We start from the raw sequence: 26,900 nt of genomic DNA on the forward strand, positions 1-26,900 counted from the left end.
ATGATCCTCCTTCCAATGTAGACAATCATTTGTTTCACACATGTGTAATCAGCATTAACTTTAAGGAAAGTTAACTTATAAACTGCAATCACCAGCTACTTATATTAGGAAATAAAGAAAGCAAGATCTTACCCCTTTGACTGGCCATTTGCCCGATTCTCGAAAAATTTTATCTCCAAAATATCATTTACTCCCAAAGAATGGACTGCTTCGGTCAAGTCTTCATCTGTTGTCCACTGCAAGACATTTTACCTCATCAACCATTAAGACATTAAGATTTTTATTCTTTGAATTTAGTTTTTAAAGGTAAACTTAGGAAAAAAACAAGAGAAAATGGATATTCAATGCTGATAATCAAAGTACAGCTACTGCCAGTCAATTTCCAATTTTAAACAGCACGGAAATTAAAAGATATATGCCCTCAGAGATAAGATAGATTTGTTCTCTTAAAGCAATCCCATAAATTCTATAATTCCCATTTTAATGATGCAACAGAGAGGTTAAAGAGCTTGCCCTTTACACAAAACTAAGAGGGTAAAACCAAGATCCAAATTTTTACTCAACAACCACACTGTTATCTACACTGCTACTGTTTCAATATTGTCAAGACGGCAGAGACTGATGGTTGGGAAGTTACTCACACTTAATTTTAAAAGAAATGTAAATAAAACAGTTTAAAATGTTATTGGGACCGCCACCAGTGACACCAGAATCCCGTATGGGTGCTGGTTCAAAACCTGGCTGCTCCACTTCTGATCCAGCTCCCTGCTAATGTGCCTGGGAAAGCAGCAGAAGACCGCCAAGTGCTTGGGTCCCTGCACCCTTGTGGGAGACCCAGATGAAGCTCCTGGCTCCTGGCTTCAGCCTGGCCCAGCCAGGCCATTGCAGACATTTGGGGAGTGAACCAGCAGAAAGGATGAGTGCGCTCTCTCACTCTCTTTCAAATAGATAAGTAAACCTTTTTTAAAAGGTATTAATAAAATGTCAAGGTATAAAGTTTATTTGACTTTCTGAAGTGTGATTTTTTAAAGTATATGGAAAAACTAAGTAGAGCTGTAAATATTCTATGAGTATTTCAGTGCATATGTTTAAAATTCTATACCAGTAAAAATAGGAGGGTACACACATCAAAAAGATTTTAGAAAATGGAACGTAAAGGTAAGTTGGTGGTACAAAAAGATTTTAAGTCCATGCATTGTTTTTCATGACAAACATCTCTTATGAACTTGAAGACTCCGTGTATGCATGGATCCCAAAACTGTTTTGTGCCAAAACACTTACCTTTAAATTATTTCTTTTTTTAAGATTTTATTTATTTATTTGAGAGGTAGAGTTACAGACAGTGAGAGGAGGAGACAGAGAGAAGGGCCTTCCATCCACTGACTCACTCCCCAAATGGCTGCAACAGCAGGAGCTGAGCTGATCTGAAGCCTAGAGCCAGGAGCTTCTTCCCGGTCTCCCACGCAGGTGCAGGGGCCCAAGCACTTGAGCCATCTTCTACTGCTTTCCCAGGCCACTGCAGAGAGCTAGACTGGAAAAGCAGCGGCTGGGACTCAAACCAGCGCCCCTATAGGATGACGGCACTGAGGGCAGAGAATTAACCCATAGTGCCGGCGCCTACCTTTAAATTTTTAAAAACTGAGAACAGAGAGAAACAATGACAGAATGCCTGTTAGCTGGTTCACTCCCCAAATGTCCACAATGGCTGGGGCAGAAGCCAGGAACCAACCTAGGACTCCTACATGGGTGACAGGAAGCTAATTAACTTGAGCCATCACTGCTGCTTCCCATGGTCAGTATCAGCAGGAAGCTGGACTCAGGAGCTCAAGCTGAGGATCAAAGCCAAGTACTGTGATGTAGGATGAAGGCATCTTAACTATTTGCTACCAACCATACTGTTAATTCCATTTTTCACAAACTTTTTAAAGTGCCCTTGTCTATGCTGGACATGCAGCTAATGAAAATATATATGGCAGTGTTTCTATAAATCAGATTTCAAAATTAAGAGAATTGAAACTGTAATATGAATTAGAAAATATTTGCAATCTTAAAAACAAGAGTAATACTGTCATCTACCTGACATTTCTGATTCCTTGTTTGAGATCCTTATGCAGCATTTTTCATAGTAAACTGGGATATCTGAAGTTGAGAGGAGCAGTAACATCAAAAAGATAATTGAGAATAAAAATAATTTAAACTTGGGGCTGGCACTATGGCGCACAGGTTAATCCTCCACCTGTGGTGCTGGCATCCCATATGGGTGCCAGTTCGAGTCCTGGCTGTTCCTCTTCCGATTCAGCTCTCTGCTATGGCCTGGGAAAGCAGTAGAAGATGGCACAAGTGCTTGGGCCCCTGCACCCGTGTGGGAGACCCAGGAGAAGTTCCTGGCTCCAGATCAGCTCAGACCCTGCCGTTGCGGCCATTTGGAGTGAACCAGCAGATGGAAGACCATTTCTCTGTCTTCCTCTCACCTCTTAAATAAATAATTTAACTCTACTTAACTGATATGTCTATTAAATTGAATGACCACAAAATTCAAAACTAGAAGAACTGGAATTAATGTCTTAAAGGTACTTGCTATTCCCCTCACTGCACAAGCAAACATACAGAAAAACAAATATGATAATTTCAAATTTTTAGCTTAAAAATCTGGACAAATGGGGTCAGTGCTTTGGCAAGGTTAAGTCTTCACAGTATCCCATGTGGATGCTGATTTGAGTTTCAGCTACTCCACTTTTGATCCAGCTCCCTGCTAATGCACCTGGGAAATCAGAAGATGGCACAAATGCTATGGGCCACCCATGAAGGAGATGAAGTTGAAGCTCCTGGCTTCTATCTGACCCAGCCCTGGCTATTGTAGCCATTTGGAGAGTGAACCGGTGGACAGAAGATTCCAGTCTCTCCACCTAACTTTAAAATAAATAAATCTGGCCGGCGCCACGGCTCACTAGGCTAATCCTCCGCCTTGCGGCGCCGGCACACCAGGTTCTAGTCCCGGTCGGAGCACCGGATTCTATCCCGGTTGCCCCTCTTCCAGGCCAGCTCTCTGCTGTGGCCAGGGAGTGCAGTGGAGGATGGCCCAAGTGCTTGGGCCCTGCACCCCATGGGAGACCAGGAGAAGCACCTGGCTCCTGCCATCGGATCAGCGCGGTGCACCGGCCGCAGCGCGCCAACCGCGGCGGCCATTGGAGGGTGAACCAACGGCAAAAGGAAGACCTTTCTCTCTGTCTCTCTCTCTCACTGTCCACTCTGCCTGTCAAAATAAATAAATAAATAAATAAATAAATATTTTTAAAAAAATTTGGACAAAAACATTACTACTAAAATAGTTGAAAATAAATTACCAATAATTCTTGTATGAACTTTACTTACCCATGTTAAGTTTCCAATATACAATGCAATTCTCTTTCCAGTATATGTATAGACAACATTTGGTGCTGCTCCTTTCCCCACATCATCACCAACGGTTGGAGGGAGAGTATCCATGTAATCTCGATCTTCTGGGGCATCGCCATTATTTGCAGATGGAGAGATGACATCATCATACAAATCTATCTGATCATGTCCACCATATTCTGCTTCCTGAGGTACAGAAAGAATGCTCTAAATTATACAATAGTCATATTACCATTAAATAAATTTGAACATAAATTCATTCAACTGTTTAAAAAATCTGATAGAAGTAAAATACTCAAGTAAAAATAAATAACTATAAATAGATGAGCTTTTAAAGAAAATGTGATATAAAAATATCACACACAAAAAATCCCAGAGCCATGATGGGTCCTTAATATCTGATCAGAGAAAAATACAACTATAATTTTCTATAGTATTCAGATTTTGTTTCCCAACCTTGAGAAAGCTATATTTTACAGAAAAGGACAGCGAACTGGCCATAGGAAGGAGATAAAGTAACGTAGGTATGGAAATGACTCAAAATGTTATTAACAAACGAACAAGGAAAAAATGTATGCAAATTAGTGTCTTGTAATTATTATTCTCAGTCAACAAAGAGCTGATGCTTACCTGACTTTCTAGATATCTAGTCAAGTAAATTAGCAAAAGAGTGAAAAGAATAAGGATTTAGTAAAACTGTGCCACTGAGTGTCACCAGCAGAATTAAAGCAATGCTAGTGGATATCACTTATATACCTAAGTGATAAGCAAGAAGAGGAAAATAAAAGAAATAGATACCTGAGCAAGAGAAAAAAATGGAAGACGGGGCTCAACTTGTAAATAAGTACAAAAAACAAAATAAAATGTAGGTATTAGCAGAATACACTCAACACCAATTAACTGACTCTGGTAATCCTTTCTGGGTCATTAGCTTACAACAGAGGAGAAAACTCCAGTTTCATCTTCTTCCCTCTTCAAGACTAAGTACTCAAATCAGTGTGAACTATTTTGTTCATAGAGGTAAAATAATTGAGATATTAAAGAAAAAAGAGACAATTACAAGAGGTCAGATAATTAATATACTCTCCCATTGACACAATTAAGGAACTGTTACATAAATGGCACATAACAAGCTGCTACTTGTTTTAGGGGCCAGTACAAGGATAGAAAATGACCACAGAAAGCATTTGTTATATGATGGAAACAGATCAACAAGGAATTACTATGGGCCCCAAGGAGCATGGATACTGTTTTGTTATTCAGAAGAGAGTTGTTAAGGGCAAATACCATTCATACACAAAGTCTAAGGGTAACAGTATATAAAGTCATTTTCAGCTCATCTTATACATAAATGAGTAACCAAATTTACTTTATGTAACAGAATCTTTGTATAACCATTTTATTTGTTATGAGGTAGAATGTCTATAAGATTTATGTCATTAAGGGGCCCAAGACCTCAAGGTAATCAGAGAATAAAGCCATCTTTAGCAATGGGCAGAAACTAAGACCACACTGAATAAAGCCATAGTTTTATTTTGTTTATACAGAAACACCAAAATAATCTCTAAGACACGAGTTTCTATTAAACAAAGTAACATGCTCAAATTGCAGTGACAGTAAAAATTCAGATAAAGGAAGATGAGTTCTGTTATGAAGTTTCAGTGTAGCTGAAGCTTCAGATGGTGTAGCTGCAGCAGGGGCTCCATACACTTAAAAAACAAAAGGCTTTCCACAAAGAGTAGTGGGCACTTTTAAACTCTCTTGCAATCCAGATCTGTACTTCAAGGAGAATTATTATTACTATTCAAAGGGAGTTGTGTTTCCATCCTCCTCAGCAGAGATTACAATCACAAAATACAGTCTGAGGGAGAGCAAAAAAGAATTCAAGGGTTATTAATAGCATGATGAAAAGTATTGAAATTTAAACTTTTACTTATGTAAACTGGATTAAGGCATTGCTTGACATTTGTTTCATTAGTTTTAAATCTGTGCAATGTTTACACAACCAGACAATAATTTACAAGCATTAACTGCAGCTACACTAACCTGGTGCATAACAATCACTTACTATTTTTTAAGTCCAGGAATTCCTAGGTTGACATCAACCAATTTTCCATATTGATATGATTCTACTAATATTTAGAATCAGCCAATCTGCTCGGATGTTGTATTGCTTCCAATTTGTTGAAGTACGATGTTAATTGAGACCATGGTCCTGGAGTTTGATTTCCATGTGGACTAGTTAGCTTCACTCTGTTCCAAGGCCAGAGCCTGTACTCCAATACTAACCCCAATGGAATACATTTGGACTTGGTGGAAAATATTAATGAATCTGAATACATTTGTCACCATTACTAAAAATGCAACTCAAAGCACACACTCTTTGGTAGTATCAGTAATCTTCCTTTTTCAGGTTCATTATCATGCTTATCCTCTACATTAAAAAAAAAATACAGAACACATCCTTACTTTGTTGCTACTTCACTGATGTTGAGAAAACATGCGTATTCTGATATTATGCAAAATGTGTATCACAGAAAGCTCACAGAACACACTAAAAATAACAGTTCATACTTTGTCAAAGAGAAAAAACAGTCAATAGCATCAAAGCCTACTACGTAAAGGGGCTTTTCAATTACTACTCTTAAAAACATTCAGAAATAAGAAAATATCAACATCACCCCTTTAATTAGACACCCAATGCAGCCCAATCTTACCTACTTTTTGCTAGCTTATATCCAATAAAGTAGAGCATTATACCTAACTTCCAGTTAGCAATAGCTCTTACAGTTTGTTGTAAAATTCACTTGTCTTTTTCAATGCCTCCCATTCTAAATCACTACAGCCATTGTAAAGGTAAGGTATCCACTCAAGACTTTGCACTACAAGATTGTGTTTTACATGGCATACAAATAGCTTTTGTCAAATTAAGGAAAGCATCTAAAAATAAGATAGCAAAAATGACCAAAATCTTATGAGGGCTCTTAAGGAAATGTTTTTCAGTCTTCTTATAATTAGCACTCTTTTCCTCCAAAGAACTATTTCAGATATTTTCTCCAAACACCCATCCCCGTAAAAATTTAATATCACAGATATACTTTAAGACATTATTAGGATTACCTTGTTATAGCAATCAAAGTTTTCTTCATTCTCCCTGACAGGCCCAACAATGCTTTTTTTAAAAAAAATTTAATTATTATTTGAAAGGCAGAGTTGAGAGACAGAGACAGACAGACATCTTCCATCCACTGGTTCACTCCCCAAATGGCCACAATGGCCAGAACTGGGTTGGTCTGAAGCCAAGAGCAATGAGCTTCCTCTGGACCTCCTCCGTGGGTAGCAAGAGGCCCAAGAACTTGGGCCATCTTCTGCTGCTTTCCCAGGCACATTTACAGGGAGCTGGATTAGAAGTGAACAGCCAGGACATGGATTGGCACCCATATGGGATGCTGGTGTTCGACGTGGCTGCCTCACCTGCTATACCACAATGTGGGCCTCACCAACACTGCTTTTGTAGTCCTAAAATTATAGCAGTATGATGCATGCATGGTATAATACTACTATAACACATGGTAAAGACCACTTTATTAAAAATCCCTGTATGTTTCTTTTTAAAGATTTATTTACTGGGGCTGGCGCTGTGGCATAGCAGGTAAAGCTGCCACCCACAGTGCCAGCATCCCATAAGGGTGCCAATTCCAGTCCTGGCTGCTCCACTCCTGATCCAGCTCTCTGCTATGGCCTGGGAAAGCAGAAGATGGCCCAAGTCCTTGGGACCCTGCACCCACATGGGAGACCCGGAGGAAGCTCCTGGCTTCGGATAGTAGCAGCTCCAACTATTGCGGCCATCTGTAGAGTGAACCAGCGGATGGAAGACCTCTCTCGCTCGCTCTGCCTCTTCCTCTAATGACTTTGAAATACATAATTAAATCTAAAAAAATAAAATAAAAGATTTATTTATGTATTTGAAAGAGACAGTTACAGAGAGAAAGAGAACAAAGAGATTTTCCACCTGCTGGTTCACTCCCCACATGGCTGCAATGGCTAGGGCTGGGCCAGGTCAAAGCCACAAGACAGGAACTCTGACAGGGTCTCCCAAGTGGGTGGTAGGATCCCACACTTGGGCCATCTTCTGCTGCTCTCCCAGGCACATCAGCAGGGAGCTAGCTGGACGTGAAGTGGAGCAGCTGGAACTCAAACTGGCACTCATATAGGATGACGGCATTACAGGCAGCAGCTTAACCTGCTATGTCACAACGCCGCACCAATGTCCCTCCTATTTGTTTTTTAAATGGGATGTAATTGAGAATATAAACGGGAAAATTTTTATTTTGCAGCTATAAAACATACTCTACACCAAGGGAGTAACATAATAGTACATAAAATCCAACAGCAGATAATCTAATACATACAACCACCCCTCAGTATCTGGTTCCAGAGACCCTCTTACCTATTGGCACTTCCCTTATAGAAAAGGGCATAGTATTTGTATGTGACCTGTACACATGCTCTCATATACTTTAAACAACTCTAGGTGCAATGTAAATGGCTGTTATACTATAATATTTAAAGAAGCATGACAAGGAAAAAAAGTTTGTACATGTTCAGTACAGACACAAATTTAAGACTATTTTCAATCCAGTCGTTCAATCTGTGGATGCAGAATCCTTGAATACAGAAGGCTGACTGCACTTATTTTTAAAGAAAATACTTCATGTTATGGGTTTATTCTTTGGCCTATGAGGACCCCGGAAGGCAGGGTGATAGCACCAATGACTGGGTTCCTGCCACACACGTGGGATCCCTGGATTGAGTACTCAACTCCCAGTTTCTGGCCAGGTCCAACTTTGTGAGCAATTGGGGAATGGACAAGTGGATAGGGGCTTTGCATTTCTCAACAGATATAGATAAATTAACTGAGCTCATAAATAAAATCAAGTGAAAAGACTTTCAGTTGCCCCAAACATGACTATCCATATTTCTCAAAGAACCACTACCTGCTTTATTTTGGATCTTAACAGTCTTAAGATAGTTTTCTATTTAATGTAAACTTAGTAAAATAAGGCTGCATTGGCCTTGTCAAGTAAAGCTACTTTTCATAACTGTCCAAACTGGCCAGAGTAAATGCATAATGTTAAATATAAAGCAAAATCATTCACTAAATAAAAGTTGACTTATTATGACGTCTAGGTCAGTAACTTCTAAAATCAATTTTCCTCTGGCCACCACTTCTAAATACTTTTAAAGTTGGGCAAACTCCTACACTGCTTCTGCTCATTAGTGATGTACAAAACGCACAAATGCACACTACTTGAATGTACACAGGAGAGTTGAACATCTTCAATCTGAGAACCCAAAATCTCAAAATACTTGTGGTTTCAAGCATTTCAGATACAGGATACTCAATCTACTTAAGTTCACGGAATTTTTCTTGACTTTCCTTTCCCCTGCCAACAATTTTATACATTAAGGAGTAGTATCTACAACACAGGACTTGTTAGTGTGATCTAATCATGTAGGTGCCTCTCATCCTCCCTACCCACTACAGTGTGCCCCAATGGCAGAAACCAGCTAACTCTGTACTTCACGTGGGTACGTAATAGATACTCAGAAAGCAGCTGAATTTTTAAAATTATCATTGAGTCCCCCCTCCCAAATTGAGTAACTTGTGAAAAAAGGGATTTAAAAAATTAGTAAATACTACATTTGAGTACAAATCCTCTTTCAAACTAAACTGATACACAGGACTGCTTTCTATCCAACTCCAAATTCAGGTAACACAGAAGTATAGTTTAGAAGTGTAGTTCATGGGGCCGGCACTGTGGCATAGAGGGTGAAGCCACTGCCTGCAGTACCGGCTTCCCATATGAGCACTGGTTGAGATCCCGCTGCTCTACTTCTTATCCAGCTCTCTGCTATGGCCTGGGAAAGCAGCAGCAGGTGGCCCAAGTCCTTGGGCCCCTGCACCCGCGTGGGAGACCAGGAAGAAGCTCCTGGCTCCTGATCGGCGCAGCTCTGGCAGTTGTGGCCAACTGGGAAGTCAACAGTGGATGAAAGACCCCTCTCTGCCTCTCCTCCTCTCTGTGTAACTCTTTCAAATAAATAATCTTTTTTAAAAAAGGAAAGTAATTCAAATTCTCCTTCGACTGAAGTAAATGCTCTCAATATTGTGACATCCAAAGACCTTCAATTTAAGAACTGCAGAGCACCCATGAAAAATAGCCGGGTCCCTTGTGCCTTCTCCTCTTCATTCTCTAGTCTTAAGTTCATCTGGAGAAGAAAGGAACGCTACTACAGTTTCACTAACTTATTTTCACCCCATCCCCAAACAAAATAGTTTCTTCTAGGGTTGCTGAAAGTCTCACTGTGTGAAAGTAACATTAGCAACATAAAAACGACAACAAATTTCATAAAAGCTATGACCAGTTAAAACAAGAAGATGCAAAGTATACAGACTACACATAATCCCAAACTATACAAATGCCATTAAAACTGCAGTTCACAATGGAAAAACAAAGATTTTTATAAATGTTTACAGCAATCTAGGAGCCAAAATGAAGACTGGTTAAAAGAGTACTGTACAACATTCTATCAATCAAATGTCATAGTTTACTACAAGCCATTAGTAGAAACAAGGTCACTGGTTCATAACGGAGTACAGATGAAATAAACCCATCACAAAAACTGTTGTGGTTACCTTTAATTTTAATAAGATTTCAAAAAATTATTTTGATGATTTTTTTTTTCCCTTGGAAATGACCAACAACCCTTCTGTGGTCATTTTATGCACCAGAATTACCACAACAGGCAGATCAGAAGCCTATCTATAAAGTGGGTCCACAAAATTTTAATCTCTTACCTCCTGCTTAGTCAACACTAGTTACTGCACAAGGATAAGAAAGTATCACTCCATCCAGTTATCTGGATAAGCGAGAAGTCCCTCATAAATTAAGTATGCAAAAGTCTAAAAATATTTCATGAAGAGGCATTGAAGAAACTTAGCTTCTAAATCATGCAATTCTTCCTTCACTGTGCCTAGCAAGGTGAAGCAATGTATTTTCTTCAACCAAGATAGTCTTGAACTTAACTGCTCCTTTGCTTGCAGTTACAGGCCCTCTTTTGGATGCAAATAAATAAATGACACTTCCTAGAGGTCTTGGTCTACCAACTTTAAAACACTGGAATCTGTGTAGCCCAAGGAAATTTTCTAACCTGTAATTGGTATCATGTATTCAAACCGTAAGCAGTTTTCAAAAACCACATTTTCAAACTTCACATTTGACAAAGGGTTACATTTAAACACATCCAGTCTTTAACAGCATAGGAAACACTTAAAGCCACTTGGAAATATCTTTTCTAATACTTAAACCAGAGACACAGTCATTCCCAAGACACAGAACAGTAATTCTGAGTCTGCATATTTGTAAAAGTCGTAATGGAGGGAAACAGAAAACAAAACAAAACAAAAAAAACATTTAACCATGGGGATATTAAAACTTCGTATGCGGACCTGGAAGACATAAAAAAAAAAGCTTTTAGGGTGCACTGCAGTTGGTCACTATACATGAATTTTTTTTTAAAAAGTGGGACTAGAGAAAACGCAGGCTCGGAGCTCAAACGTCACTACTCCAGCAACAGACGAGTTCCTTTCCCAGGATGCTTGGCCAGTTGGTTCTCGCGGGCAACCGCGTCCGATGGGACACTGGGAAATCCTGGCCGGCTCCTCCTGCAACCTCTCAAACCCTAAGCAGAGCCCGGGCTGGGGAGGGTGGGGGATCAACGACGAGCCTCCGAAAACAGGGTCCCACCTCGCACTCCGTATTTTGAAACTACACCTTGTCTACGTCTTCATCACGCTCATCTGGGCGTGAGCAACCATCTTTTTGTTCCATCCAAGCCCCACTGTGCGCCTCCAATTCCTCGTCGCGGCCCCAGCCGCTTATCTCCGCGGCTACTTTCAACACAAAGGCCCAGAATGGCTGAGACTACGATGCACTGCAAGCTCCCCCGTTATTAACAGGGCACGGGCTTTTGCACGCGAGCAGCGGGCGCCCCCAAACCCAAGGACTTGTTGCAAACGTGCTCGCACCGACGGCGCCTGCACCAAGTGGGACGGACACGAGGAGGAGGGCGCCACGGCCGAAAGCGGCCGGGAGCGCCCCGGAGACCGGGCGCGCGGAATACAAAGGGTCGTGAACGCGGCCTTCCATGCGGCGGCCGTGCGCGGACAGCGAGACAAAATGGAGCGACGGGAGCAATCGGAGCCCGAGCGGCCCGGCCGGGGAAGGGGCGGCGGGGGCGGCGGGCGCGCGCCCCGCCGGGGCTTCCTCTTCCAGCCGGCGGCGGCGGCGGGGGAGGGGGCGCGGCGGCCCGTTCTCCCCGCCGCCCGGGCCTAGCGCGGCGGGAAAGCGCTCGCCGGCCGCCGCCAACAATGGGGAGCCCCGAGGCCGCGGCGGCGAGGGAGGGGCCGGCGGCGCCTGCACGGCGGCCCGCGGCCGCGCTCCAGGCCCCGCGGCGGCTCGCAGCGCCCGCGGCCCGCGAAACGACGCGGTAGAACGAGGGGGCGAGGGGGGCGCCGCGGCCGAGAGGCGGCAAGGGCGCACGGTCTGCAGCTGCGTCGGCTCGCGGCCCGCGGCGGGCCCCCGGCGCGGCGTCCAGGCCGCAGCGTCGCCCGCGTCGGCGGCGCGGGCCCAGGCCCACACGTACCTGGTTGAACTCTTCGCCCACATCCGCGTAAATGTCTATGTGGTCCACGCCGTCCGCCATCTTCCCTCGGCCTCGGCCGCCGCCGCCGCCGCCGCCTCCTGCAGATCCGCCCGCCGCGGCAGCAGCAGCGGATCTGGCGGCGGGGGCGGGGCGCGCTGCGTCACTTCCGAGGCCCGAGGGACCGCGGCGGGGGCGGCGGGCGGCGAGGGCGCTGCAGCGGGGCCGCTGTGCTGGCTGGGAGGCGGAGCGGCGCCTCCTCCCGACGGCTGCGGCCGTTTGTTTTGTGCGTGGGGCTTGGGCTGGGGAGGGGGCGCGGCGTGGACAGGTTGTGTCCCTCCGCTGCCGGCCTATACCGCTGGTTTCCAGAGACCGCCTTTTCGCGGTCGAATGGTTTCCCAAAAAGAAAAAAAATTTTTTTCGTTTCTCCGTTTTTCCTACGTTTCTCACATTCAGGGCTTCTAGCGGTGGTGGAAGTTCGCATTCCACGCGCAAATACGAAGCCGTACCCTCCGGGCACTGGGAGCGCCGAGAGACCAGGAGCGATGTCCTCCTGCACCCTGCCGGGGCAGCGCTGGGCTCTGCCTGGTGCACGCTACGGACCCGTTGGTGGTCTGAGCCATTTGCATACAGTTTGTGTCCTGTCTCCCTCGCCAGGCATCGTTGGCCGCTGTCCCCTCTCCCTCCTTCATTTTTTCCCTGCTTAGCTCTGCAGTAGGTTTTCGCTGGCTGGCGTAGTTCAGCTGCTTCTCACTTGAATGCAATCACCTGGGAGCCCACCCAGCAAAGTCAAGGTGGCTGGAGGCCGGGGCCTTCTTTCTCAGAATTATAGAATGCCCCAGCCAGAAGGGAACTGGGGAGAGTGTCATTAGGCCCAAATAGCTCGTTTACAGGTGAGAAACAGGTCCAGGAGAACCTCAGCGATTCAACCGGGGTTCCGTGAGAGCCTGTTGCCATCAATGATTTATTCAAAATGCCTCTCCAATTTGGAACACCTACCCACCCTTCTTTCTTTTTCACTCTTTTTTTTTTTTTTTTTTTTGACAGGTAGAGTGGATAGTGAGAGAGAGAGAGAGAGAAAGGTCTTCCCTTTTTGCCATTGGTTCACCCTCCAATGGCTGCTGCGGCCGGCGCTTCGTCTTTTTCACTCATTTAAAATCTCATCAGGTTAGAATGTTTCCAGAGGTACAGAATGGCCAGAAATCATCCACACAATAAATATATAAGCCAGGGGACATTTGTACATACTGTGGCGGGGAAAGCTTGGTTGCATTCAGGGAGACCCATCTGGGGATATGGGTGCAAATTTCTACTGAAATGTTTTACCAGCTAGATGACCTCAGTCGAGGTATCTGCTCTCATCTTCAATCTCAGACTTTTTAAAAAATTTATTTTAAAGATAGAGTCCCAGAGAGGGAGAGACAGAGAGATTGCATCCTCTGGCTTACTCCCCAGATCGCCACAACAGAATCTAATAGGAGATGACTCCCGGTCTCACACAAGAAGGCAGGGGCCCAAGCACTAGGGTCCTTCTCTGTTTTCCCAGGCCTTTAGCAGAGAGCTGGAGTGGAAATGGGGGCTGCTGGGAGGCCTGCGTCGCAGGCGGTGACTGAACCACTGTGCCACAACCCTTTCTGCGCTGCGGTGCTGGCCCCAATCTCAAACTTTTTAAAATGCATGGGGTTAGTGTTGAGGTACAGCAGGTTCAGCTACCACCTGCAATGCCGGCTTCCCGTATGTCCAGCTCCCTGTTAATGTATCTGGAAAAGCAGCAAAAGGTGGCCAAAGTGTCTGGGTCCCTGCCACCCACGTGGGAGACCCAGGTGGAGTTCCTGGCCCAGCCCTGCCTGTTGAGGCTATCTGGGGAGTGAACCAGCAGATGGAAGATCTCTCTCTCCTGCTCCCTCTAACTCTGCCTGTCAAATAAATAAAATCAGTCTTTTTTTTCAAAAAAGAAATGTTCTTTGAAAAAAAAATCAAAGTTGTAATAGCTGCCTCATCAGGGTTGAAGGTTGTTGGTAGGTTAAATGAGATAATATGCAAAGATCTTATCCTGTTCTACTTGGAAATACTGATTTTGTTCTCTCTTTTTTTTTTTTTTTAAATTTTTGACAGGCAGAGTGGACAGTGAGAGAGAGACAGAGAGAAAGGTCTTCCTTTGCCGTTGGTTCACCCTCCAATGGCCGTCGCGGCTGGCGTGCTGCGGCCGGCGCACCACGCTGATCCGATGGCAGGAGCCAGGTGTTTCTCCTGGTCTCCCTTGGGGTGCAGGGCCCAAGCACTTGGGCCATCCTCCACTGCACTCCCTGGCCACAGCAGAGAGCTGGCCTGGAAGAGGGGCAACTGGGACAGGATCGGTGCCCCGACCGGGACTAGAACCCGGTGTGCCGGCGCCGCAAGGCGGAGGATTAGCCTGTTGAGCCACGGCGCCGGCCCGATTTTGTTCTCTTCTAATGCGACACTGTCAAAGAGAAGGATCACTAAAAGGTTGAGAGCATTTTTCAGATTGAAGCTAGGCAGAATAATGCCTATAGATAGGCAGGATAATGATCCACCATAAATGTTCAGGTCTTGATCTGGGAACCTGTGAATATGCCTGGCGAAAGGGAGTTTGCAGGTGTGATTAAGTTAAGGATCTTGACATAGGCCAATAATCCTTAACTGTTTGATGTGCCCAAAGTAATCACAAGGATCTGGTGAGTGAAAGAGGGAAGAGTATAATCGGAGAAGATGGAACAATATAGTTTCCGTTCTTTCAGTGCACTTAGAAATTAGTCCAAAGTTCTTACTTCTGCTTTTGCTTATGAAAAGTCAGATCTTAGGGCTGGCGCTGTGGCATAGCAGGTAAAGCTGCCACCTGCAGCGCCGGCATCCCATATGGGCACCAGTTCAAGTTCCAGCTGCTCCACTTCTGATCCAGCTCTCTGCTTTGGCCTGGGAAAACAATGGAAGATGGCCCAATTCCTTGGGCTCCTGCACCTGCGTGGGAGACCTGGAAGGAGCTCCTGGCTCCTGGCTTCTGATCGGCGCAGCTCCAGCCGTTGCAGCCATCTGGGCAGTGAACCAGCGGATGGAAGACTTCTCGCTCTCTCTCTCTCTCTCTCTGCCTCTCCTTCTCTCTCTAACTCTATCAAATAAATATTTTTTTTTTTTAAAGAAAAGTCAGATCTTAGGGGACCTACTGCTTCTTTGAGGGCTGCTTTCACAAGTTTTCTCTTGGATTCTGATTTTCTGCTCTTTTACTTTGTGTTTAGAAGTGTGTCTTCTATTTACCAGGTGTGGGATTCACTAAGCCTCTTGAATATTCTGACATGTTTTGTAAGTTCTAGAGACTTGTCAGTTTCACTTCTTCAACTGTTACTTCTGCCTCCACTTTCTTCTTTCCTTCTGTGACTCCAGTTAAATATTAGAGCCTATGGCTAGGCACTATTTCTCTTACCCTCTTTATTATCATTATTATTATTTCCCATCCTTTTGCCTCCCCACAGCTTAACTCTCTGTGCCACAATGCCAGCTCCTAAATCTAAACATTTTATTAAGGCATTTTATAGTAACAGTTTTGCACCATGAACGCAATACAAATATAAAATGTTAAAGGATGAAGTAAGATTTTATAAAGTCTTGCCAGTAATAGTGGCTTCATATTATCATGTAATATGGATGTAAGTCATATTTGAAATAGTCTTTTTGAAATCTTGCAAGTCTTGGGGACAACTCATGTCAAATATGATTACATCATCATCTTCATCTCATTGTGTGGCTGACAAAAATTAATCCTGGATGTAGCTCAGATATTGACTCTGTCATTTTCTTCTTTGGTTTGTGCTTGTATTATTAATATTAGCTATGAACCATTATTTCTTAGGCATCTTCTTAAGACACTGCAGCATATAAGGAATGGCTAGCTCAGTCTAAGCTAGAAAATGTAACCTGTGTTAAGTCTGTGTGTCTGGGCTCTCATTAACTAGCATGTGTCATAGCACACTGCTAGTGAGGTGTGTTATGTGCCTATGTTAGGGACTCATCTGCATTGTAGACCTTCCTCTCTTCCCTCAGAAGTGCCACATACCAGAGAAGAGATTGCTGGGAAGTTCAGGAAGCTAACGGTGCGGGGTAGGCTTTTGGCACAGCAATGAGATTGCAGCTTGGGACACCTGCGTCCCATACTGCAGTGCTGTGCTCGGGTCCACTTCTGGTTCCAGCCTCCTGCTAATGCACACCATGGGAGGCAGCACGGGTGGCTCAAGTGCCTGTGTCCTTGCAGCTCACAGGGGAGCCCTGAATTGTTTCAGGTTCCTGACTTCTACCCCGCTCAGCTTTGGCTGTTATGAGCATTTGTGGAGTAAATCAGTAGATGGAGGATCACCCTCTGTCTGTCTCTATCTGTGTGTATGTGTGTGTGTGTGTCTTTGCCTTTCAAATAAATAAAAATTAACTAAATAAAAAGATTGCTGAAAATAACAAAATAGTCATTTAAACAAATTATAATTTTTTACCTGTCAAATAAAAAAAATGTTAGAGTTATAGACAGTGAGAGAGAGAGACAGAGAGAAAGGTCTTCCTTCTGCTGGTTCACTCCCCAAATGGCCGCTATGGCTGGCACTGTGCCGATCCGAAGCCAGGAGCCAGGCGCTTTCTCTTGGTCTTCCCATGCAGGGGACCAAGCACTTGGGCCATCCTCCACTGCCCTCCAGGGCCACAGCAGAGAGCTAGACTGGAAAAGGAGCAGCTGGGACTAGAACCCAGCGCCCATATGGTATGCCAGCACCACAGGCAGAGGATTAATCAAGTGAGCCATGGCGCCGACCCCAATAATAATTTTTTAAAAGAAGTTAGTGATTATAAAAAATTCACTTTCCTGAGTCCCTTCTGCAATTTCTTTGAATCCGCTTCCCCTCTACTGTATGTCTGTTCATCTACGGTGGGATTGGAGTGTAAGTGGGCATCTTTTTGGATCTAAGGGGAATCTGAATGAGGGATACATGTAGCTTGGATTTACTGGAAAGTATTTGTAAGAGAGCTATTGCTAGCCAATATAGGAATATTTTCAGGAATGTTTTAACTGGGCCAACTCACATAACTTCTGTGATAGGAATATGCAAGTGTTTGGGCCCCTGCCACCCACAGGGTGACCCAGAAGAAGCTCCTGGCTCCTGGCTCCTGGCTCCTGCCTGGTACAGACATGGCTGTTGTGATCATCTAGGGAGTAAATCAGCAGATGAAAGATTTCTCTCTCTCTCTCTCTCTCTCTCTCTCTCTCACTCACTCTCTCTCTGAAACTCTTTCAAATAAATAAATAAATCTTAAAAAAAAAAGTTTTGTCATTGAGTAAACATCCTCGGGTGTCCTTACACAAACCTAGGTGATAAAACCTATTACCTACCTGGGGTATATGGTTATAGCCTGTTTCTCATAGGCTACCAAACTGTACCACGTGTTACTGTGCTGAATACTGAAGGCAATTATAACACAGCAGCGTTTGTGTGTCTAAACATAGAAAAGGCACCATAAAACACCAGGTGATAGGAAGCTTTCGGCTCAGTTATAATCTTAAGGGGCATCATCATATTTGTGGTCCATTATAGACTGAAATTTTCATACCTTATTTTGTCTTCATAATTTTTCTTTTTCCTTAAGAAAGCCTCCCAAAAGAATCATCAGACCCCACAAAACCTAGATTGACATGAAACTATCTGACATGGACTGAGCAAGGACACCAGCATCAATCAATCAAAAATTAGGGGGTGGGCATTTGACCTGTGACCAAGCCACCCACTGGGACACCTGCATTCCATATTCGGACCTGGGTTCAAGTCCCAGCTTCACTTCCAATTCGAGCTTCCTGCTAATTCACACCCTGGGAGGTAGCAGTTGGTGGCTCAAGTATTTGGTCCTCTGCCACCCACATGAGAGACCTGAATTAGGTTTCCAGCTCCCAGCTTCAGGCTAGTTGAGCCTGCCCATTGTGGACATTCTCAGAGTGAAACAGCAGATGGGAGCTCCCTCTGTGTCTCTCTATGTTGGTCTCTCTGCCTTTTAAATAAATTAAGTAAATAAATAAATAAAAATTTTAAATGGAAAAATTAAGCTTAACTAGCATTTTTAAATAGTTTTATTTACTTTATTTTTTTTTTTGAAAGGCAGAGAGACAGCAAGAAACACACTGAAATTTCTTAACAGTTGTTTCACTTCCCAAATCCCCACACAGGCTAAAGACAGGAGCCTAGAACTCAATGCAGGCCTCTCCTGTGTGTGTTAGAGACTCCACTACTTGAGCCATCACCTGCTGCCTCCCAGGCACATTAGCAGGAAGCTGGAATGGAGAGCAGAGCCGGAACTCGAACCCAGGCTCTCTGTAATGGGGTGTGGTCATTCCAAGCAGTGGCTTAACAGCTATGCCAAACACCACCCTTAAACTCTTCAATTTTCAAAATAAAAAGATAAAAAATACACAGTTTAATGTTTTTCCATATGCCAATGGATAGAATTGTATACCCGACTCCAAAGACAATTGGTTAAGCAAACTATTTGATATGACTACATGGAAAAGACTTAGCTCAAGCCAAGTGGTACATCACACCCTCTGCTGTCCTCCCTTCAATCAGTCAATCCCACATTTCAAGCACCACACTTCCTGGTGCCAGATTCAGTTAGGTTTGAATCATATGAAACTGCAGTTTTTGTCGGTCAAGATGGTCTCCCATTGGTAAATTCAGAGGTTTGTGCTGGTACACCAGCTAGCATACATCTGGCTGCAAGTAAGAGAAACAAGGCTCAAATTGACAGAAAAAAAACTTAGGAAACTTAACTGTTAGGCCATCAGTGAGCTCAGAAATGGACTGGACAGCCTGAGAACCAAGTTTGGAAAATCAGCAGAAACCAAAGGAGGCAAGCTACAGTGCAGATCATGCCACGGGGGATAAAAGGTTTAGGAAACCATCACCGTCATTGCCACCAGACACTTGATGTCCCTCCACTCTTCTCTGGCTAGCGGTCACTCATTGCTGGGCTGCTGCACCTGTGACAGTGGCAGCCACCTGGTACAGACTAAGTTCTGTTTCTTTGGACACTTCCTTAAGATTCAACATTGAGAGGCCCGCACTGTGGCATAGCAGGTAAAGCCGCCCCCTGCAGTGCCAGCATCCCATGTGGGTGCCAGTTTTTAGTCCCAGCTACTCCAGTTCTGATCCAGCTCTCTGCTAAGGCCTGGGAAAGCAGTGGAAGTTGGCCCAGGAGCTTGGGGCCCCTGCACCCTCATGGGAAATCCGGAATAAGCTCCTGGCTCTTGGTTTTGGATCTGCTCAGGTCTAGCCCTTGTGGCCATTTGGGGAGTGAACCAGCAGATAAAAGACCTCTCTCTCTCTCCTTCTCTGCCTCTGCCTCTCTGTAACTCTGACTTTCAAGTAAACAAATTAAATATTTTTTTAAAAAAAATTCACCATTGAGGTTGATCACATGCCCATGTAGACACTACCAGAGTGATCAGATAATGTTCCCCACCCCCCACAAAAGTTTCATCTACATGCTAATGTTGATATTGTTTTTGGATGCTGTGACTATGGACATTCTATTTTCTCACTCATTTACACATTTCTGTGTTTTCAACATAGTCACAACATCTATTGGTTGACTTCAGAATCAAGAAAAAAATTTCAACTTTATTTCTAAAAATAGAAAACCATAGGTTTCTAAAAATACAAAACCATAGGCTTAATATTTTATTATGCATTATAGCCATATAGTTGGGCTCAAAATGGAACTTGGCATTTAGATACCTGTAATTATAATGAGTCACACACCTGATTAAAAAATAAAACAATCTAGGGGCTAGTGCGATAGCACAGCAGGTTAACACCCTGGCCTGAAGCACCAGCATCCATATGGGTGCCAGTTCGAGACCTGGCTGCTCCACTTCCAATCCAGCTCTCTGCTATGGCCTGGGAAAGCAGTAGAAGATGGCCCCAGTCCTTGAGCCCCTGCACCTGTGTGGGAGACCCAGAGGAAGCTCCTGGTTTCAGACTGGCACAACTCCAACTGTTGCGGCCAATTGAGGGGTAAACCATCTGATGGAAGACCTTTCTCTCTCTCTCTCTCTCTCTCTCTCTCTCTCTCTCTCTCTCTCTTTTTCTCTCTGCCTCTCCTTCTCTCTCTGTGTAACTCTGACTTTCAAACAAATAAATAACAACAACAACAACAACAAAATAAAAACATCTAAAGGGCACACTGTAATTTGCCATAAACCATTTCTCAGCACTTGTATGAAAAAGTGTTTGAAAATAAACACTTCTCACCATGATTTTGGAGTGTGTTGTTATAAGTGGTCTTATTTGGAGCTTTATAAAATGTATTTGTCTTTGTGTTTTTAATGATCTATTTCTGGAAATTACTACAAGTGAAGTTGAAATACAAAGTCCAAGTGAAAGGCTAGATGGATAGCAGCAGAATACAATAACATTAATATGAGTGAAAATAGTACTCAACATCAGCCATTACCTTTTACGAGCTAATGGGACTCAAAATTAGTAATCAAACACTTTCCTTTTTCCTTCAACATGTATAGAAATCACATAAATAGGAGCCAGTGCTGTGGCGCAGTGAGTTAAAGCCCTGGCCTGCAGTGCCAGTATCCCATATGGGTGCTGGTTCTAGTCCCAGCTGCTCTTCTTCTGATGCAGCTCTCTGCTATGGCCTGGGATAGCAGTAGAAGACGGCCCAAGTCCTTGGGCCCCTGCACCCGCGTGGGAGACCTGGAAGAAGTTTCTGGCTCCTGGCTTCAGATTAGTGCAGCTCCAGCCATTGTGGCCATCTGGGGAGTGAATCAGTGGATGGAAGACATCTCTCTCTGTCTCTACCTCTCTCTGTAACTCTTTCAAATAAATTAAATAAATCTTTAAAAAAAAAAAAAGAAAAAGAAATCACATAAATGTATAGTTGATAACAGAATTTATTTGTTGCACTACTCAATAGATATTATTAATGCAACTACTCTGTGTGGGCCAACTATAGAAAGCAATGTGGGGGGCTGGCTCTGTGGCATAGTGGGTGAAGTCACTGCCTGCCATGCCAGCGTCCCATATGGGCACTGGTTTGAGTCCTGGCTGCTCCACTTCCAATGCAGCTCTCTGCTATGGCCTGGGAAAGCAGTGGAAGATGGCTCAAGTCCTTGGGTCCCTGCACCTGCACGGGAGACCAGGAAGAAGCTCCTGGCTCCTGGCTTAGGATGGGCATAACTCCAGCTGTTGTGGCCAAATGGGGAGTCAACCATCAGATGGAAAACCTCTCCCTCTCTCTCTCTCTCTCTGCCTCTCCTTTGCTCTCTGTGTAACTCTGACTTCAAATAAATAAATAAGTCTTTAAAAATATAAAAAAGAAAGCGATGAGGAGGAACACAAATGTAAATAAGCTCTTGCCGTGATGTAAGGAGGGGCAGTTCTGTAAGGTGCAATGTGATAGATCTTGGTTTGAGATCCAGATCTGTCAACTTCCTTACTGTGACATTTTGGGCAAGAGTAACTTAACCTCAGTGTGAACCGTTTTAAAAAAATAGGGAAAATAATACCTACCACAAATGGATTATTGGGTTGGGGATGAGAGGATTGAAAAGAAGCCAACAATTACTGAGGACATAATAATAGGTACCGGTCTCGGTACATATGGACAGCTGCTTGGCACGCACCAACTCAAATTGCAAACTCTGTGCAATGTAGGAGGTCTCGGAGCCAGGCTTCCTTAGAAGCACATGTATTAATTTGAAATTCCCGGGGTAGATCTCTCAGTTAGAACCTGACAGGAAGCAGATGGCACTCTGGAAAGGAGAAGTGGGGGAGAGTTTAATGGTGTATCCATGTCTGAGGGTGTGGGTAAGATTGAGAGAAACTAACGAGGATGTTAAAGCTCCGTAGGGCATGCAACAGCGGGAAGCCTGAAGGGACAGAGGAAGTGATCATTATTAAACCCTGAGATCTGTAACTGTAGGAGAGGGCCACTGGCCTTCCCTGGAGCCTGCAGTAGAGGCATGCAGTGCCCAGAGAGCCCCAAGAATAAATATCTGTTACTACTCTCTTCCTGGCCTTACCTGTCCTGGAAGGGCCTCCCAGAGGTTGAACCCAGCTGGAAGTCAGAGGGAAATAAGTAGCAACAAGACAGTCTATAAAGCTCTCTCTCTCTCTCTCTCTCTCTCTCTCTCTCTCTCTGTCACACACACACACACACACACACAGCAGAGAGCACGATGGAGAAGGGTAGGAAATAGGTCTGGTCGGTGTGGCCACCTGGGGAGTGAACCAGCAGATGGAAGACCTCTCTCTCTCTCTCTCCACCTCTCTGTAGCTCTACCTTTCAAATAAATAAATAAATCTTTCTTAAAAAAATCATAGAAATTGGGTGCTATGGTGTAGCAGGTAAAAGCCACTGCCTGCAGTACTGGCATCCCATATGGGCCCCAGTTTTGATCCCAGTTGCTCTGCTCGTTGTGGCCACCTGGGGAATGAACCAGTGAATGGAGGATTCTCTCTCTCTCTCTCTCTCTCTCTCTCTCTCTCTCTCCCCCCTCTCCCTCTCTCTTACTGCCTCTGCCATTCTGTAACTCTGCCTTTCAAATAAATAAATAAATCTTTTAATTTAATTTAACATTGTCAGGTTCATTTCTTTTTCTGTACGCTGTCTCCCAATTACATGGTACCAGGCATGGAGATGGCTAGGGTGAAGTTAAAAACCTCTGAACTTGGCTCCAGCGATGTTAATATCGGTGCATTGGAAGCAAGTGGGCCTGAAGAAAAGAATTTGGATGATGGTGATGAAGATTTGATGACGACAACGATGATAAATACCACATTTACTATATTATAAACTCCTTGAAGTCAGGAAACATTTTATTTATTTTTACATTCCCATAACATCTGGAAGATTGCCTGAGCTATATGGAATATTTAATCACTTTTGGCTGAATTGAATTATTAAAAAGAATCAACAAACTTCAGAGCTATAAAGGACTTGTGAATCCAAGTTCCTTTTTTTCCACAGAAGAGGAAGCTGAACCCTAAAGTGGATGCTGGTAGAACATTGCTGGTCTCGTTACTTAAACCTTGGAATAAACAGATCCAAGCAATTGGAACCAAGATATAGGTGTTTACTACATAATGTTGAAAAAAAGAAAGAAAAGGGAAAAATGTAAATTGTTGAAAAGTTGAGGCTCATTCAGTCTCAAACCTGTGGGGTTTTCCTTTAAATATTCTGCAGGTACTTTTTAATTCTGCTGTATTTTATATGTTCCAGGCCCTTCATCACCATATGTTATCAACAGAGGTCACCTAATCTTACACGTTAATCTTACAATGGAGGAAAGTGAATTGCTCCAGATCTTAGAAGGATGCATTTTGTTCCCTCTTTATGAGTTATTTTCAAGTTTTGCCCAAAGGAGGAATGGAGTTTTAATCCATTGGCAAACAAACACCATTACTGCCTCCCCTTTCCCAGCCTCCTTTGCAGTTGGGTAGCCATGTAATTGGTTCTGGTCAATGCAGCATCGTTGAAATTCTGCTGGTATCATATGGGAACATTTTTTGTTTTCTCAATAAATAGGACAGATATAACTTTTATCCTTGTACCCCATTTTTCCTGCTTTGGATGTAAATGTGATACCTAATGAAGTTGTGGCTACCATGTTGCAGCCATGAGGCAATAAACACTTAGGCAAAAGCTAGCATGCTAAGGATAGTGGAATAGGTAGAAATACGGTACTAACTAGAGTATGGTAGAATTGTTGAATAGTTTCAGATCTTGTTAGAAAAAAACATAGTTAAATATGTTATTCAAAAATTAAAGGCGGCCTACAAAATCAGGGAGGCATAATATGTAGCCTTCACATTAAGGGTAAAAAAGATAGGATGTTTTGCTAACATTTTGGGAAATGAAGCCAGAAAGAAAAACAGAAATATAAGTAGGAAACGCAAAATAAGATGATGATTTAGGTCTAAAAATACCAGGACACAATGAATTTGTATCAGACTGAACTCACCAATGAAAAGACAGAAATGATCAGAAACAGTATAATCTTGAACGTATTTGAGAAACCTACCTAAACGCATGCTCACACTGGGCTAAAAATAGAGATACAAAAACGTATAGCAAACACCAGCCATGAAAAGGAATTCAAGGGAATTAATGATAAATACAGATATTAATAAAATATTTATTAATATGCTTATTATTAATAAATATTAATAAAAATAAAGGTAAAATATGTCTTTTTAAAAGAAATGTTAGGCCGGCGCCGTGGCTCAACAGGCTAATCCTCCGCCTTGCGGCGCCGGCACACCAGGTTCTAGTCCCGGTCGGGGCACCGATCCTGTCCCGGTTGCCCCTCTTCCAGGCCAGCTCTCTGCTGTGGCCAGGGAGTGCAGTGGAGGATGGCCCAAGTGTTTGGGCTCTGCACCCCACGGGAGACCAGGATAAGCACCTGGCTCCTGCCATCGGAACAGCGCGGTGCGCCGGCCGCAGCGCGCTACCGTGGCGGCCATTGGAGGGTGAACCAACGGCAAAAGGAAGACCTTTCTCTCTGTCTCTCTCTCACTGTCCACTCTGCCTGTCAAAAATAAAAAAAAAAAAAAAAAAGAAAGAAATGTTACAGAGTTGGTGCTATGGTATAGTAGGTTAAGCTTCTGCCTATAACTCTGGCATCCCATATGGATGCTGGTTCAAGTCCTGGCTGCTTCACTTCTGATCCAGCTCTGCTAATGGCCTGGGAATGTAGAAGATGGTCCAAGTGCTTGGGCCCCTGCACCTGCATGAGAGACATGGAAGAAGCTCCTGGCTCCTGGATTTGGATAGGTGCAGCTCTGGCCATGGGGCCATCTGGGAAGTGAACCAGCAGATGGAAGATTTATCTCTCTGCCTCTCTCTCTGTCTGTAATTCTGCCTTTCAAATAAATAAATCTTCAGGCCGGTGCCGTGGCTTAACAGGCTAATCCTCTGCCTTGCAGCGCCGGCACACCGGGTTCTAGTCCCGGTTGGGGCACCGGATTCTGTCCTGGTTGCCCCTCCTCCAGGCCAGCTCTCTGCTATGGCCCGGGAAGGCAGTGGAGGATGGCCCAAGTGCTTGGGCCCTGCACCCGCATGGGAGACCAGGAGAAGCTCCTGGCTCCTGGCTTCGGATCAGCGCGGTGCGCCGACCGCAGTGGCCATTGGAGGGTGAACCAACGGCAAAAAGGAAGACCTTTCACTCTGTCTCTCTCTCTCTCACTATCCACTCTGCCTGTCAAAAAATAAACAAACAAATAAATAAATATTAAAAAAAGTTGGAATGTATAAAGTAATACACAAGACATGACTGCACAGAGAAAAACTGTTAACATGTGGGGTATCCAGGTATTTTCTTTTGCTTTTCCCCCAACTGAAGAAAACTATATATTTTTAAATATGCCATTGAAAATGCTCATATATAACAATTATGAGAACTTTAGACAGTATGGAAAGCAAAAAGGGAAAAATAAAAATTAACTTTATACCTAGAGATAATTCTACTAACATTTGTCTCTATCCTTCTTTAATGGAAGTGTATAAATAAATAAATATATATATATATTTTAAAAATGTCATCATAACATACATTCCTTTTCCAGCCAAAGCTATGTGTATTTTAATATTTTTTTTAAATTTTTTTTTATTTTTGACAGGCAGAGTGGACAGTGAGAGAGAGACAGAGAGAAAGGTCTTCCTTTTGCTGTTGGTTCACCCTCCAATGGCCGCTGCAGTAGGCGCACTGAGGCCGGTGCACCGCGCTGATCCGATGGCAGGAGCCAGGTGCTTCTCCTGGTCTCCCATGGGGTGCAGGGCCCAAGCACTTGGGCCATCCTCCACTGCACTCCCTGGCCACAGCAGAGAGCTGGCCTGGAAGAGGGGCAACCGGGACAGGATCGGTGCCCCGACCGGGCTTAGAACCCGGTGTGCCGGCGCCGCAAGGCGGAGGATTAGCATAGTGAGCCGCGGCGCCGGCCGTCTTTTAATATTAATAAACATTATTTATTACGCTTCAATGCATATATATATATCTACTCTGTGCTTTATCTTAATATTTCTCAATGCCCATCTTCACAAAGTTGAAATAATATTGTGTGTCATTTTCCATTTTACATTTTTCACTGACTATAAAATAAGCAATTTCTCATGTTATTAAGATCTGTTATTAAGAAAACTCTGAAGATAAATTTGAATGATCAAATAAACTTTATTCATACTTAGCTGTTGCTCTATTCAACAATTTTTCACTTATAGATTTATGACAATAACCATTTTTCAAAATAACTTCTTTTTAAAGATTTATTTATTTGAAAATCAGAGCTACACAGAGAGAGGTAGAGTCAGAGAGAGAGGTCTTCTATCTGTTGGTTCACTCCCCAGTTGGCCACAATGGCTGGAGCTGCGCTGATCCAAAGCCAGGAGCCAAGAGCTTCTTCTGGGTCTGCTAAGTGGGTACAGGGGCCCAAGGACTTGGGCCATCTTCTACTGCTTTCCCAGGCCACAGCAGAGAGCTGGATCAGAAGTGGAGCAGCTGGGTCTTGAACTGGCACCCATAGAGGATGCCAGCACTGCAGGCAGCAGCTTTACCCACTATGCCACAGTGCCGGCCTCCAGAATAGCTTGTTAGTGAATCTGGGGTTTCCTGGATTTTCATCAAAGTTATTCTAAGTATTCATACAAGGAAGTTTCCAGAGAAGCATTAATTGAATGTATAATTAGTAATTAGTATTTAAATGATTAACATATTTGCCTTGGGTATGTAAAATTTGTTTAATAATGTTAAA

At 43.7% G+C, this 26,900-nt stretch overlaps 1 protein-coding gene across 5 annotated transcripts in view; it reads right to left on the bottom strand.

Annotated features, from left to right (window-relative positions):
* CPSF6 (cleavage and polyadenylation specific factor 6) overlaps nucleotides 1–12,225 on the bottom strand; it is a 34,367-nt gene extending 22,142 nt beyond the window's left edge. For all 5 annotated transcript variants that reach the window (XM_062203261.1, XM_062203260.1, XM_062203259.1 and 2 more), the window contains exons 1-3: nucleotides 12,103–12,225; nucleotides 3,373–3,582; nucleotides 133–236 (exon numbers count right to left, since the gene is read on the bottom strand). In XM_062203261.1, coding sequence (XP_062059245.1) covers nucleotides 133–236; nucleotides 3,373–3,582; nucleotides 12,103–12,162 — 374 coding nt within the window. In that variant the 5' untranslated portion in view covers nucleotides 12,163–12,225. The remainder of the gene's footprint in view (nucleotides 1–132; nucleotides 237–3,372; nucleotides 3,583–12,102) is intronic.
* Nucleotides 12,226–26,900: the final 14,675 nt, after the last annotated feature.

This window comes from Lepus europaeus, chromosome 10 (genome assembly GCF_033115175.1).
Source record: "Lepus europaeus isolate LE1 chromosome 10, mLepTim1.pri, whole genome shotgun sequence".
Taxonomy (NCBI): Eukaryota; Metazoa; Chordata; class Mammalia; order Lagomorpha; family Leporidae; genus Lepus; species Lepus europaeus.